Raw genomic sequence first — 14,879 nt, 5'->3', positions numbered from 1 at the left:
GTCAACCATGCAGTGATTCGGGCATCCGCCTCTCCGTTTCCAATGGCGCACGCGATGTTTTCCCGCTCTCTGCGGCCCGCCATCCGTCCCTCATTATGGCGTCCGCACCGATATGCCCACTCAAGCCAATTCCAACCCTTCGTTCCACCGTCACCAAGCTCCCTGGGGAAACCCACGGAAGCAAAGACCTACAAAAGAACCATCAAATGGTTCCGCCGAATATTCTACATCTCGCTAGCAACAGGCGTCGCCTACGGCATCGACACCCAGTTCTACGCCTCATCGCTGACCCGAACAGCTCGCACCTTTTCTCTCGGTCTCTTCGTCGCCCTTGACTACAAAATCAACTTCCGTCCAGAACCACCACTGGCAAACTCTATTGCTGCCGTGCACGCCCGCAACGCACAGCGCTTGTCTGATCTGCTGAGGCATAATGGAGGTCTTTACCTGAAAATGGGCCAGGCGATCGCCATGCAATCTGCCATCCTACCCCCCGAGTTCCAGCAGATGTTCTCGCGCATGTTTGACGATGCGCCCCAGAATGACTGGAAGGATATCGAGAAGGTCATCCGTGAGGATTTCGGGAAGTCGCCTGAGGAGGTATTCGGTATCTCGTTTACAGGTGCCCCTGATAAAGGCGTGATGGAACGTAAAGCCCGAGCTAGCGCCAGTGTTGCCCAGGTTCACTGGGCTCGTCTGCAGGATGGTAGAGAGGTCGCGATTAAGATCCAAAAGCGGGAGATCGCGCAGCAATTGGAATGGGATCTCTGGGCTTTCAAGTGAGTTGTGTCCGAGTTCGAACTGCTAGAGGATCTTATGCTAACATTAGAACCAAAAGAGTCGTGACCTACATCTACAGCAAGATGTTCGACATCCCTTTCTACAGTCTCGTCCCCTACATCAGTGAGAGACTATCGCTTGAAACAGACTTCGTAAATGAAGCAGATAACTCGGAAAACATGGCCAATCTAGTGGCCGCTGAACCACGTCTGCGCGATCGCGTGTACATCCCCCGTATATACCGTGAACTGAGTTCGAAGCGCGTCATGACTGCCGAATGGATCGAAGGCGTACGGCTCTGGGACAAAGACGCTATCACGCGGTCCTGGCGCGGCGGCTCGGGCCAGGGAAGCCCAGGCTGTCACGGAACACCGCTTGACCAGCCGGCGGATAGTTCTGCGAAAGAAAGCCTGCGCACGTCGAGAACCAAGCCGGTTCGCGATTACTGGCGAGGCCAGAACAACCGCGGTGGACTGGGACTGTCACTCAAGGACGTAATGACAACTATGGTAGACCTGTTCTCTGCCCAGATGTTCCTGTGGGGATACGTCCACTGCGATCCGCACCCGGGCAACATCTTCATCCGCCGCAAGCCGTCCGGAAAGCCAGAGCTGGTTCTGATCGATCACGGCCTATATATCCACATGGAGCCCGGATTCCGACACCAATACGCGCGGTTCTGGAAAGCCCTCCTCACCTTCGACAATCACACAATGGGCGAGATTGTCAAGAGCTGGGGCGTGAACAACCCGGATTTCTTCGCGTCAGCAACATTGATGCGACCCTACAGCGGCGGAGACATGTCTACGCAGCGCGGTATCCAGGGACTGAGCAAGTCGGAACGTGCGCAGCGACACTTCGAGATGCAGCAGAGGATGCGCCAGGCGACCCGGGAGATGCTAGGTGATGAAACCAAGTGGCCACAGGAGCTGATCTTCATCGGTCGCAACCTGCGCATCGTGCAGGGAAATAATCAGTTCCTGGGCTCGCCGGTGAACCGTGTTAAGATTACTGGTATCTGGGCTTCGCGTGCGCTTGTCGAGGCGCCGGATCTGCCGCTGGCCGAGAAGATCCGTAATCTCGGTCGCCATTTCATCTTCCGTGCGGTGCTATTTACTTCTGATATCTTCTTTTATTTCACCAAGGTGCGCCAGTTCTTGAAGCTGGGTGGTGGTATGGAGGATGAGATTGAGGCTCAGATGCAGACTATGGCTAAGGATATGGGGGTTGAGCTTAACCATAGCGTTTTTGAGGGATAGACTCGAGGGCTGACTCTGATCTAATAGAATAATCTCGCGAGAACGACAGAGATTTGATGTGTACATAAGACAACAACTGGACCTACCTAGAAAAATCTCCCAAATAATAAGACTCTCCTCATAATTGGCACTGTTTCCAATACTGTATGTGCTGGCTTTCGGCTGATATATATATCTTCCTACCCTGTCCGATTCTCATCAAAATCAACATAAATCCCCTCACCACCACTCCCAGATTCCATCAAATCCCCCAATCTCCCAAGCCTAGCAAGATAGGCAGCCCCAGTATCCGCCCAAACTTGATACTCGCAAACCGCCAACCTCCCCTCCCCAGACCGACCACCGCCACCATCAACAGCAAGCTTAATGCGATAAACGAACGTCTCATCCCACGCCTGCCGTGACTCCTTCCAGACGAACGTCGCCGTCCCGCGCAGCGAAACAGCCATGCAGCTCTCGTCAACCACCCAGCTCTCCTCGGGCTCGAAGGCCATGTTCTTGATGGAGAGGAGAGAGGAGAGGAGCTTGAAGTAAGTTGCTATTCCATCTTGGCCGGTGAATGGGCGGCCTAGGAAGGGAGCTAGCTGGGGGAGACCATGTTCGTGGACTAGAGGCTTTGGGGAAGTTGTGAAGGTTGAGAGGAGTTGGTTGGGGGTTGTTGTTGGGTCTGTTAGGGCTTCTAGGAGGGCGTGGATTGGTTTTAGGAGGTCTGGGCGTGTGGTCATATTGGAATCCTTTGGCTGGGAAATGTAGATGCAGCGTTGGGGTATTGGATATATGCGGGTTTGATATCAGGCGGTGGAAGTACTGACATAAATATGACGTTTTGATGTTTGTTGATACCTACGATTTATGTAGTAGTATCAAAACAAACCATTATATAGGTGGTTGAGATGGGATCAATCATGTGAATGTTGGAATATTGCGATTTTGGGATTTTGATAGATAGTTCACGAGTTTTCCATCCATTTGCCCAGATGAGCTTCGTCCCCGAAGAGAAACAGATGTAGAGATGAAGACATAAATCAGAGGCTGGTAGAACTCCAGCATCGGCTTTTATAGCCTAAGCTTGCTAGAAAGAATGAAAACACGATAAAGAAAAAAAAAGAAACAAAAAGGAGAAAGGAAGAAACACCGAGTCCCAAAGAATAATACATTTCTGCTCCCGCAGCTATCGGACGTCTGAGCTCACTGCCGCCAGGACTTGCCACAGTTCAGACACGTACAGAACAGAGTCATCGGTTCATCAGCCGCACGAGTCTGAGCCTCAGTGTAGGTGACCTTGCGCTGACCACACTTGCCACACTGCAAACTCTTACTGATACTGCGTTCTTGCTGAGCAACCATAGCCTTGTCCATATTCTCCTTCTGAATCTTGGCATCCGCTTCACGTTGCTCAACAGAGCGCAGCTCATCGTGGGTCATGCGCACAAACTGATCAGAGGTAATTTCTCCCTCCACAACGCGCACACGCAACTTCGGGTTGGACTTGTTCTTCAGATTCTGGAAAAGACTACGGATCTTCGTGCGGTATTCCTCCTTCGTCTCCGGTCCCAGGTACTTATAGGCAGAAACCTCCACTGCAATGGCGCGCGAGAGAACGACCTTGGGAGACTCGGTCGAACCAACACACAGTCCATCGTACATCAGTCCCGTGCAGCTGTCACGAACTCGGTTCCCGGTATGATTGATCTCCGCTCCGTCTGCCTTCCAGGTTCGCTTATCCGGAGGCACGGAGAGCTTCGACGCCTTGTCTGAGGGTGTAGCAGCCGCTGGGGTGGATGCTCCTGTACCGTTTTGCGCTGGCCGCGGAGAACTCGAGCCCCGACTGGCTGCTGTACCGCCACCTTGCTTCTGCTTGTTCACCTCGGTCCGCCACTTGGAGACGATCTCGCTGGACAGCCGTGCCACTTCCGGGGTCTTGCTTTGCTTGAACTTGTTGACGATGATTCCGATGCGGGTCTGTCGGAGGAGGTCTTCAGTCGCCCGGACTCCGGTTTGGATCTCCTTTAGGAGGCCTAGTATCACAGCTGAAGACTCGTTCGATGTCGCGGCTTTGCCCAAGGCCTTGGCCTTAGCTTCGATCTCTTTGGCGTCCATCGCCATGTTGTGCGGGGTAGGGGGATAACGCGATTAGAGAGTGCTTGACGGGGTCAATGGAGGACTGGCTGAGAAAGTTCTAGGCGACCTATAAGCCACAACTGTCAGTATGTCATATCAAAAGCTTTGAGCGCAGGGTCTTTATAAGCCCCCGGATGCCGGCGCATTCTGCAGAACAATGGCAAGCACATTTGTCCCTCTGAAATCACAATCATGGAGCACAGATACTTTTGACAAACGTCACACGAAACATGGCTTTGAATATACCCCACCGTAGAGACTCATGCGGGATAGGGTGGTACGTTGTTAATTTGCACGTGTCCACCTTCTCCCTCATTTGCTCTCGGAAACTCGACAAAAACAGACATGGAAGCTTGGAAACAATGACACGAGAGCCGTTATACATATTGCGCCAGACATATCAATGCGTACTTGCGCAAAATTAAGATGCAGTGAGGGGTGGTTTGCGCGGACACTCACTTAGGGATATTTTGCGGTCGCGTCGACGCTACAGTGTTGCAAAATGGGAGCTGTAACAAAAGCAAAGAGCGGAAAGGCGACGGCAATAGAAGCGCCAGAAGTGACAGGTATGGTAGATGGGATATGTCAAAGCCGACGAGGTAAAGCGATTTTGATGAGCTGCGATATTTGAAGTTGGCGCCAAGCTTCTCGGGAATCCTTGAGTTCGCACGTCTCGCTTCCTCCCGCCGTATCGAGACACCTAACTCATCAGTTGGTTACAGGTATAATTTATATCCTCTATCCCTCTTCTTTTATTTCCAGCTACACAAATGTGCCACCTTAATGTCAATAACTCAAAGGGAAACCCTTAACCCCGCAATCCCTGGCTTGCCCTCTAAGGATGGGGTTTTGGATCACCAGTGGACAGCAGGAACCAGGCACCACTCCTACCAACAGGAGATAGAAGTAGGCGGCATCAACCGCATGTGTAGATACGCGTAACCCGGGCTGTTATTAGTAAGTGAGACGCTTAAAATGTGGCGTTAAACCGTTTCTGGTTGCCCACTCACGAGTAGAAACACTTGGATCTTCAAGCCCTGAAAGTAATATGCCGTTTTTTGCTGGCTTCTACGAAAGAAGTGGTTACTGATTCTGCTGTAGAGTAAGGTTGTTGCCTTTTCTTCTTGAACCTAGCCCACAGGGCAACTGTTTCATTCTACTGATATTCTTTGGACTGTCTTAGGGTATGGTAGCCTTTGGTTCCATTTTCGGAAATTCTTTTTTCGTTCTAGATGCAGCTTTGTATACACATTTATTTACTTTTCTAAATTGATAATTATTTGAATGGTCCTGCTTGTCCAGATATGTATTCCATCTATATGGTCGTGTATCCTCCAAAGAAAACATGGAGCGTCCATGGCTATGTAAACAGAATATGGATCAAAGCAAAGGGATTATGTGCAACTAGGGTTGAATCATTGTAGGTTGGGGGTATAACAAATGTGGGTCTTTTTGAAGGTAAAGCGTAAGCGTCGTCAGTCAGATCCTCATACCCGAAGCTTGTGAGTGGCCGTGGACACAGAAAAGGACCATGGTTGGCCAGGGGGACGCTCTAATTAAGCTGAGGGCGCGGCATTCTCAGTCATTGATGATATCAACGTGGCATTGGATCCATGATACTTCCGGATGAAAGGCAAGTACTGATGGAGGTGACAATTATCCAACAGCTCCAGAGGTTTAGATAGCGGTCTTGCCCAGCACATCGGCCAGGTCATCGACGTCCTTATCATCTCTCTGAGCCACCTTCTCCGCCTCGGCGAAATCGGCATCCTTGAGGTCCTTGTCGGCCTTAGCCTCTTCCTCTTCCTCCTCCTCCTCTTCTTCATCCTCGTCTTCCGAATCCTCCTCTTCGAGCTCATCCAAGTCATCAAGACCCCAGCTATCCTCGGGGTCCTCGTCGGTACCGTGTTCCTCCTGGCGAGCCTCCAAGAGCTCACGCAGCACAATAATGTTAGGGTCCTCCTCGGAGAAGATGTTTCCGTTGAGCTCGACACGACGGAGGCTGGGAAGTGCAGTCTTGGCTGCATGGGTGAAGCTCTTGACAGCCTCCGCCTTCATCTCGTTGTACTGAAGACGCAGTGTCTGGAGCTTCGGGTTGTTGTTTGCCGCCAGAGCCTGGGCAACCTTCACACCACCACGGGCAGAGAGCAGACAGTCGCCGACGCCGAGCTCGCGCAGAGATGGCCAGCCAGACAAGGCGTTTGACAGAGCAGTGGAGCCCACGTTGGTGAAAGTGTTGTCCTGCAGATCCAAAACCTCCAGGGAATGCGCGTGGTAGAGACCCTCGGTCAACAAGTGAGAAATACCCTCGGACCGGATGCCGTTCTGTGTCATCTTAACTGACTTCAGGCCGGCGGCGTGGGCCTTGTAGGCCCGAGCCCATGCCTCCATACTGCCGTTCTCCAAGCGGTTTCGTCCGCAGACAACGCTCTCCAGCAGCCCAACCTCCTCGCCACAGTTGCGAGCTTCCTCCTTGCGCTCAGCCAGCTTTGACAACGCGTCGGCAACCTGAGATCCGGCAGCGGGACCGAGTCCATTGTTGTTCAGAATAAGGTGACGAAGGGGCACGTGGCGCGAGAGGAATTCGATAAGCGGGGCCTGAGTCCTGAGACCGAAAGCATTGTCGTTAAGATTCACGGTGTGGACGGTCGAGATTTTGAGAATGGCAGTCAGAAGCGAATTCAGAGCAGTGGGGATTTCGGTCAGGAGACGACCGGTGAAGATGTCGTCGAGGTAGGCAGCTTCGAGGCACTTTTGGGTCTGCAGGACCTCGGCCAGGCGCTGGGAGGCGGCAATGCCTAGGGTGTTTCCTCCAAGACGGATTTCAGTGTAGTCAGTGTTGTCAATCAAGGGCTGAATGTGTGCATTGATGTCCTCTGCGGTGTCGAGCTTGAGGACTCTGCCCTCGAGTGAGAAGACCTTGGGAGGGGCCATGGCGGGGTAGTTGTTTAAGTGGGATATTGAGATAAGAAAAAGAAATAAAATAGGGAGAGGCTGAGGTCAATGGCAGATAATATCCCAGCAAGGAGGAGACCCAAGTAGACCCAAGGATAGAAAGGAAAAACCGAAACAAGTCAATGTAGCAAAAGAGGAGGCGACTCCGGAGAGGCAAGTTTGTTGATAGGCAAAAAAAAATAACTACGGCGCCACATAGAGACCAATTCCGCTGCACGAGCGATTAATAATTAATAATGTCCGATGGTGTCAGCCCTGGAGGTCACTTGTAAGCACTTGACTTATTCACGACGTTCTTAACACTCCTTTTCTGTCTCTCGTTTACTTAAAATATTCACCAAGTACATCTGCACATCCCCCACAATGTCCTGGCTCTTCGGTTCCTCAAACGGTAAGACCCAATGCCTCTTCCACCTATTCGGGCCGAATACCTGCGCAATGCGCTAGTCCTACATATCAGAGCAAGACCTTGACCTTTGCTTATACAATGATTTACAGAAAAAAGCGCCGCTGCCCCCGAGCAAGCGCCCGCTCAGCCCGCCCAGTCCGAGAAGCCTAAGGTATGACCCGATACTGCCGAACTAACAAGCGCAAGCGATTGACCCTACTTTCATTCTAGCCCTGCTGCGTCTGCAAACCCGAGAAGACCGCCCGCGATGACTGCATGCTCTTCTCCAAGTCTGAAAACCCCGAGCAGGAGTGCAAGTCCACGATTGAGCAGTACAAGACTTGCATGGCCGGATTTGGGTTCAAGGTCTAGACTCTATATCTGACCGAATGGCTTCGGCTGTACTATCACTATACAACATTGTACTATATCATTCATTGGCGGGAGTTTCTTGTTTTATTTGGATATTCTCTGTTCTTAGGGCACGTTTGCTTGCTTGTGACATATTGGAATCTCGAGTTTAGTACTCTAGATGATAGGGATTCGTTTCCCAATACAACGTCTCACCTCTCAAGGAACGCATTTCGAATCAAGTCAATCATATTAAAGAGACATATTAATGAAACAACCTAGCAGTTTTACTGCCTCATTTTGGATAATCACATAATATGGGGTATCACTGAAAATCATACAGCCATCCACCTAGACAAACAATCACTGCTTCTTTTTCTGGCTTTCCTCCTCAGTAGCCTGCCGACTGATTTGACGACACTGGGTATATAGTTTCCACATACACCACATATAGGCAATCCCGAAACCAGCAGCTCCGATCAGGGCATTCAAGACCACCCAAAGATCTGGTTTTCCGGGCGGCGGAGGCACAAATGCCTCGAGGATATGCCAGGCAAGCATGGCCAAATAGAAACCGAAGTGTAGGAGAGTTGTGAGAGTACTGGGCTCGAAGTTGGCATTGGAGTCTTCCAGGGATGGCCGAGTTCGGTAGGTCTCGAAAGAAGTAGGAGGCAAGCCGAGAAGATAGGCCCAAAGCAAAGTCATAACTATGTAAGGAACACGGAGCTCATCGCGCTTAAGGAGGGGGTACATGGTCCACGAGCCAAGTACGTTGGCCCAGCCCACCCAGGCGCGTGTTTCCTTGCTTAGTCCACCATTACCTGCAAGTAGTAGGGTCATCGGTAGCAGAGGCAGCAACACACTCTTCTCATGGACCTGGAAAGAGAACAAGAAAAATCCCCAGGCGACGGCAGATAGAGCAGGAAGGAGAAGCGAGGCCCGAGGGTGGCGGAAAATGATAGCACAGGGGACAATGATTGACGTCAATGTGGCACCGATCGATGCTCGCTGCAGCAACGTAGCATCAAAGCGAGTGAGCTTGTAGAAAGTGTGAATGGCGCACCAAGCGTTGGCAACTTTGTCTTCGAAGAGCCCACGCGCAAAGGGGAACACCCGATGAATGATCTGCGTTAGTTGGAATAATAGCCCATATGTAACGGAGTTCTTGTCCAGCTGGATAGGAAGTGCTTGTAACAGAGGCGGCACCGAAGAAGCTGCAAATGCCTTTCGAGCCTCGGTATTGGAGGCACCAACCATGAGAGGGGCCAACAGCAGAGCAAAAGCAGCTAAAGTGATGAATGCTATGCTGATGAGGCGGGGAATATTAATCCGAGGGAATGTGCAGACACCAAGAAGATAGGCGAACATGACTGGTGCATAGTACAACGCCATCTGTTTGAATCCTAGTGCGCCAACAAAGAAAATACAAGCCCAGAGCATACGCCCCGCGAGGATAGCGTCCAAGCTCGCAACCACCAATCCAAGCATAACTGTGTTATACTGGAAATGGCCATGGTCGATGAGGATATTGGCTGGCTGAAGGAGTACTGCCACGAGAGCAATCGAGGCGGACCATGCATGAACATCCTGCATCCGAGTGTAGCGGCGGAGGAAATTGACAACAGCCGGGATGAACACAAAGTATTCGGATACAACGACGGTGGCACGCATGTATACTTTCAAACGGGGATCCTCAAAACCTCGGGAGGCATCCAGGGCGAACCAGGTTGGATCAAACGCAGAGCCACTAAACAGACCAACAGGTTAGTAGGGGGTCGTGAGAATTCCACAATGAATCACAGGGAGGGAGATATACATCTTTCCGAATAGCCAGCTGTGATATGCAGTCAATGGTGGATAGTCGAGACCCCAGTATTGCAGATCGTATATGTACCACTTTGCTAAAGGCAGATGTGTGGTAATTTCCATCCAATGCCGTTGCGCCTCAAAATCACCATGCATCGGGGGAACCTGGAAGCCTAGAAGGTATCAATTCCTGTATCAACTTCCAAAAAGAGACAAGATCGCATACCAGAGTAACCCCACAAGCTAACAGCCCATCGGAACAGGCCGACGGCCATGAGGACAAGTGGGAGAATCAGCCATTGAGACACACCGGCACGAGCAGCCCACAGAAATGAGACCAGTGGGAAGGCTGGTGATTGCTTTCCTTCGCCTAGATCTAAGATCAGGTTATTGTTGGAGCCCGGGGAAATCGCAATCTTTCTCTTCTTGCGGGGACGGTGCGAGGATGGTGTCGGAGGGGCCATCACGATAAAAGCCTGAGGGACACCTATGGTCCCATTGACTGAGTCAAAGAAAGGCTGAACGGTGTTTGAACTAGTAGGAGTGATGGTAGAAGCAATTGGCGTATTGGGGCTCCCGAGGTCTATATGTACCTCAACGTAGACAAAGGCAGAAGATAGGTACCGCCAAATGACACGCGATTGTGAGTCGTCGACAGTCTCTGGGAAGGTACCCACATGGTTCTCAGGCTAATTTAATAGTCTAACCTTTCTGGGTAGGCGGAGTAGTTCTGCCAGCCTCCGAATTTTTTTTTTTCAAAATTTTTCCTTATCAGAGCTGATGGTCCCCCAGCTCTTCACTTTTTTTTCTTTTCTTCTTCCCATCCTCTCTACTTCCTTCTCTCATCTCCTTAAAAAAAAGCAGTCTGTTTCAGGTTGCTTTACTTATCTCATCTCTTGTACACCCAAGGGATCTCTATACACACTAACTAACGCAGTCGCGTGGGTTTATCTCGTAAGTTCGTTCGGATACTCTGTGGGCATCTTATCACTCTGGGGGCTGTGGGCTTGACATACATCTATTCTGTGGGCTCTGTGGGACATTTTCCTCGTGGGTTACATATTCTAGACAGTATTGGCTGTCTGTTGCTTGTGGGCTTGAGAACTTGTCCGTTCCGTGGGTAGTGGGTTAACGTCCAGCTGTGATTTAGTTCACTTCTGGCAGTTCTTCTGAGGGCTGTTGTTCCATTTTACACATCCAAAACACGGGTGCTTTGAGGGATCGTGGGCTTTGCCGCACATACTACAAGAATTTCACTTGTATCTACAGTATGTGCCACCCTACCCAAGCTACAAGCCAGACTCCCAAGCCCTCCCCTCTGAGTCCCCTCAATTTCATCCCCAAGAGCAATCGCTAATATTTTATCTCGCCTACAGTTCACAATGTCCAAGACATCTAGCAAGGTTGCCGATAAGGCCGGCAAGGCCAGCAAGGCCTTGAACAAGGTCAAGGATGCCGGTGTTACCAAGGCTTCCCAGTCCCCCGCCGCCAAGAGCAAGGCCGTTGCCAGCAAGGTCGCCGCCAAGGAGAAGTCCTCCAAGAAGAGCAAGAAGGAGCCTACCCCCAGCTCTTCCTCCGAGTCCGAGTCTGAGTCCGATGAGGATATGAAGGATGCTTCCTCCAGCTCCGAGTCCGAGTCCGAGGAGGAGAAGCCCGCCCCCAAGAAGACCGAGAAGAAGGTCGAGAAGAAGGTCGCTGCCAAGGCTGAGTCTTCCGACTCTTCCGACTCTGACTCTGACTCTTCTGAGTCCGAGGAGGAGAAGCCCGCTCCCAAGAAGGCCGAGAAGAAGGTCGCTGCCAAGGCTGAGTCGTCCGACTCTTCCGACTCTGACTCTGACTCTTCTGAGTCCGAGGATGAGAAGCCCGCTCCCAAGAAGACCGAGAAGAAGGCCGAGTCTTCCGACTCTGACTCCGACTCCTCTGAGTCCGAGTCCGAGGCCAAGAAGGCTTCTTCCGACTCTGAGTCTGGTTCCGACTCTGACAGCTCTGACTCTGAGTCCTCCGACTCCGAGGAGACCCCTGTCTCCAAGAAGCGCAAGGCTGATGAGGAGCCTGCTGCCGCTGCCAAGAAGTCCAAGACCGAGGATGTCCCCGAGGGTGCTGTCGCCAACCTTTTCATTGGCAACCTGTCCTGGAACGTCGATGAGGAGTGGCTCCAGCGTGAGTTCTCCGAGTTTGGTGAGCTCTCCGGTGTCCGCATTGTCACCGACCGTGAGACTGGCCGCTCCCGTGGCTTCGGCTACGTTGAGTACACCAACGCCGCCGATGCCGTCAAGGCCATGGAGGCTAAGAAGGGTACCGATCTTGACGGTCGCACCATCAACCTCGACTACGCCGCTCCACGTCAGGCCAACCCCCCTGCCGACCGCTCCCAGGATCGTGCTCGCTCCTACGGTGACCAGACCAGCCCCGAGAGCGACACTCTCTTCGTTGGCAACCTTCCCTTCAGCGCCACTGAGGATGCTCTCCACGAGGTCTTCGGCGCCCAGGGTTCCGTTCTCGGAATCCGTCTGCCCACTGAGCAGGAGACCGGCCGCCCCAAGGGCTTCGGTTACGTTCAGTTCTCTTCCATTGATGAGGCTAAGGCTGCCCACGCTGCCCTCAACGGCCATGAGCTCGAGGGCCGTGCTATCCGTCTCGACTTCTCTACTCCCCGCCCTGCCGGTGGTGACCGTGGTGGCTTCGGTGGCCGTGGCCGCGGTGGTGGTGGTGGTTTCGGTGGACGCGGCGGTGGTGGTCGTGGTGGTGGCCGTGGTGGCTTCGGTGACCGTGGCGGCCGTGGTGGTGGTCGTGGTGGCTTCGGCGACCGTGGCGGCCGTGGTGGCCTCAACAAGGGCAAGGGCAGCATCCCCGAGTACAAGGGCACCAAGGTTACCTTCTAGATTTGAGGTTGTTTCTGCATAAGTTTGATTTCTGCAACATATAGGTGTCCATGGGTCTCAGGTTTGCTTTGAGAGAAAAAAGTTCGTGTTTAATTATGTGTAATATGATCTTAGCTCAGGTATCTTCAATTTGATACATCATTTCAATTTTCATTCTGATTAACTTAAGTTTCTTGTCATTTTATCTTGTCTGGTGTAACTATATAGAATATATTGCCATAAGATGCCGCCTTCCCCGCAATATCCTAAGGTTCTTTGTTTTGTCTACTAAAGTACAAAGATTAATGGCCCATCGATATGCTTCTTTGATGGAATTGTTGATGAAAAAGGGTCTCTTTACAAGCTTCCCGAATCCTAGCATTCCAGGATAAGAATCATCATATTTGCCATTTACCAACAACCTCGCGTCGTCTTTAGCTTTTGCCTCGTCACGGGCTGCAAATCACCTGTTAGGTCTGGTGATCAGCTTATCATTTCGATTCTTTCCACCTCGGGGCTCTCTTCATCTTTCTTCTGTCACTCTCCCCTTTTTTCTATTTCTGGGGATTAATCCAACTATTTGAGTTCTTTTACCTCCTGGCTCTGAGCAGAAAGGAGTATAAAAGTCCTTGCTTTGGGCACCAGTGATCGTCCACGGCTCTACTCCACATTTGATAAGATAACCCCACGTTGACCGCTCTCTTGTACTCCAGGGTGGTCTGATCCCCCTCTCTTCTATATTTCTATTCACATATCTCCTTCTTTCATATTCTCTTTCAACTATCTAGCTATGCAACCAAATCACTGTCTGCTGGGTCAGGTGCGTGAGCCTAGAGCCGCAAGTCGGATGACGTGCGATGGCCATCAGCCGCTTCGAGATAACGGTCAGCCCCAGCCATCTGGTGCGGCACCCATGAGATCAGAGGGTATGTAGCTCTTTTTATAATCCGACTGGTACCTCCTCTGCCGATGGCCTTTCAATATACATACAAAATCTCTCTTACGTTTCCATAATGTACTCACTACGATACTACATAGACTCTTGGATCGACGTATCCTCGCAACCGTCCTCTTCCTCCGTCTCCTCTGCTGCCACAAATGAAGATATAATCACCACCGGCTTACGAGTCGAGCATGGAGAAGCAGGGGCATATCAGCGTCGCAATCGGCGACGCCGTATACAACACCTTGCTGCTATCACCACAGCCCAGGCGGACTATGCATCGCGGGATGCCAGCCAAGCCAGTAGCAGCCAAGAGGAATATGATGAGAGCGAAAGCGAGTCCGATCAGGTTCTCAGCAGCTCAAACGAAGATATAAACCGACCAGCGCTCCCAACCGGATTATCTGCACGCTCTGCACCTCTCTCATCAAGTTCAATCGCTACCTCCAGTGATGATGAAGATGATACTTCTACTGCCCTAGGGATGGGTATAAGCCCATCACCTTTCGTACCGCAACCAAACATATTCACCCACCCACCAGCCACGTCAGAACCTGGATGGGCTCCACGACGTACTCAACCTAGTGTCCCGTCTACCTCTACTCACCGTGCTCATCGAAGAGATTCTTATCCTAGTCTACGATCATCGCGCAGAACTCAACACCAACACAGCCCTTACAATATGTTCTCCCCTTCCCATCATGCCGACCACGACGCCGCACTTCGTGCCAGCCTATCAACACTTCTTTCTTGTGCCGCTGCCGCTAGAGGCCTTCCGAAAAATGACAATAGACAGCCATCTACATCAGCTGCACCCACAGTAGGTGCACAGCCTGCTTTATTCAGACTAGTAGGCCCATCCGTTGCTATGGGAGAGGAGAGTAGCGACGAAGAGGCCCCGTCCTCGCCACGGTATCCCGAAACAAGTCCCTCTACAGGAGGACCAGAGAGGCATTTAAGAGTGCCAGAGGTGTCATCTGACCCAGTCGTCGCCAAAGCAAAGCGCCGTTCAAGTTCCCCTAAAGACCGCAGTGTTACCTCGAAGAAGAATCGTCGCATGACCATGTCAGATTCAACAACGACTGTCAGCCCTACGATCATGACCTGGGTCATCAGCGCCGGAGTTGTTGTTCTATTCTCGGCAATCAGTTTTTCCGCAGGGTATATGATCGGCCGCGAGGTCGGGCGAGTTGAAGTTGGAATGATGGGAGATGGTGTTCCTGGCCCTCGCCCCTCAACGGGGTGTGGTCAAGAAGCTGTCCGTGGTGGACTCCGAAAACTGCGCTGGGGATCTGCGGCTGCAGGATCTGCTAGTCTCGCATCAATGTAATGTTCTATGATGAATGATCAAGATGACATCAACAAATTACGCTGTCAAAATGTCAACACGGAGGATATACCGGTTGTGTTGCGTT

The 14,879-nt window shown here is 51.6% G+C and overlaps 8 protein-coding genes across 8 annotated transcripts; 4 read left to right on the top strand and 4 right to left on the bottom strand.

Moving 5' to 3' along the window:
* Positions 1 to 42: 42 nt before the first annotated feature.
* N7479_000461 (ABC1 kinase family protein) lies at positions 43 to 2,039 on the top strand (the record flags this gene model as incomplete). Its single annotated transcript, XM_057248159.1, has 2 exons — positions 43 to 779; positions 839 to 2,039. The coding sequence occupies 2 exons, from the start codon at positions 43 to 45 to the stop codon at positions 2,037 to 2,039; spliced, it is 1,938 nt and encodes a 645-aa protein (XP_057112591.1).
* Positions 2,040 to 2,218: 179 nt separating this feature from the next.
* On the bottom strand, positions 2,219 to 2,764 carry N7479_000460 (uncharacterized protein; the record flags this gene model as incomplete). Its single annotated transcript, XM_057248158.1, has 1 exon — positions 2,219 to 2,764. One exon carries the CDS (start codon positions 2,762 to 2,764, stop codon positions 2,219 to 2,221), a length of 546 nt encoding a protein of 181 aa, XP_057112590.1.
* A 463-nt stretch (positions 2,765 to 3,227) lies between these two features.
* Positions 3,228 to 4,145, bottom strand: N7479_000459 (transcription elongation factor DST1; the record flags this gene model as incomplete). Its single annotated transcript, XM_057248157.1, has 1 exon — positions 3,228 to 4,145. One exon carries the CDS (start codon positions 4,143 to 4,145, stop codon positions 3,228 to 3,230), a length of 918 nt encoding a protein of 305 aa, XP_057112589.1.
* A 1,692-nt stretch (positions 4,146 to 5,837) lies between these two features.
* Positions 5,838 to 7,094, bottom strand: N7479_000458 (GTPase-activating protein RNA1; the record flags this gene model as incomplete). Its single annotated transcript, XM_057248156.1, has 1 exon — positions 5,838 to 7,094. The coding sequence occupies one exon, from the start codon at positions 7,092 to 7,094 to the stop codon at positions 5,838 to 5,840; it is 1,257 nt and encodes a 418-aa protein (XP_057112588.1).
* A 384-nt stretch (positions 7,095 to 7,478) lies between these two features.
* On the top strand, positions 7,479 to 7,875 carry N7479_000457 (copper metallochaperone COX17; the record flags this gene model as incomplete). Its single annotated transcript, XM_057248155.1, has 3 exons — positions 7,479 to 7,506; positions 7,614 to 7,675; positions 7,735 to 7,875. 3 exons carry the CDS (start codon positions 7,479 to 7,481, stop codon positions 7,873 to 7,875), a joined length of 231 nt encoding a protein of 76 aa, XP_057112587.1.
* A 342-nt stretch (positions 7,876 to 8,217) lies between these two features.
* Positions 8,218 to 10,124, bottom strand: N7479_000456 (dolichyl-P-Glc:Man(9)GlcNAc(2)-PP-dolichol alpha-1,3-glucosyltransferase ALG6; the record flags this gene model as incomplete). The annotated part of the gene is made up of 3 exons (XM_057248154.1): positions 8,218 to 9,601; positions 9,671 to 9,833; positions 9,887 to 10,124. 3 exons carry the CDS (start codon positions 10,122 to 10,124, stop codon positions 8,218 to 8,220), a joined length of 1,785 nt encoding a protein of 594 aa, XP_057112586.1.
* A 918-nt stretch (positions 10,125 to 11,042) lies between these two features.
* N7479_000455 (putative nucleolin protein Nsr1) lies at positions 11,043 to 12,542 on the top strand (the record flags this gene model as incomplete). The annotated part of the gene is made up of 1 exon (XM_057248153.1): positions 11,043 to 12,542. The coding sequence occupies one exon, from the start codon at positions 11,043 to 11,045 to the stop codon at positions 12,540 to 12,542; it is 1,500 nt and encodes a 499-aa protein (XP_057112585.1).
* Positions 12,543 to 13,311: 769 nt separating this feature from the next.
* Positions 13,312 to 14,794, top strand: N7479_000454 (uncharacterized protein; the record flags this gene model as incomplete). Its single annotated transcript, XM_057248152.1, has 2 exons — positions 13,312 to 13,447; positions 13,560 to 14,794. The coding sequence occupies 2 exons, from the start codon at positions 13,312 to 13,314 to the stop codon at positions 14,792 to 14,794; spliced, it is 1,371 nt and encodes a 456-aa protein (XP_057112584.1).
* Positions 14,795 to 14,879: the final 85 nt, after the last annotated feature.

Source organism: Penicillium vulpinum (assembly GCF_028829585.1).
Source record: "Penicillium vulpinum strain IBT 29486 chromosome Unknown utg000001l_segment0_segment0, whole genome shotgun sequence".
Classification (NCBI taxonomy): domain Eukaryota; kingdom Fungi; phylum Ascomycota; class Eurotiomycetes; order Eurotiales; family Aspergillaceae; genus Penicillium; species Penicillium vulpinum.
This window is presented reverse-complemented; position numbering and strand designations above follow the sequence as displayed.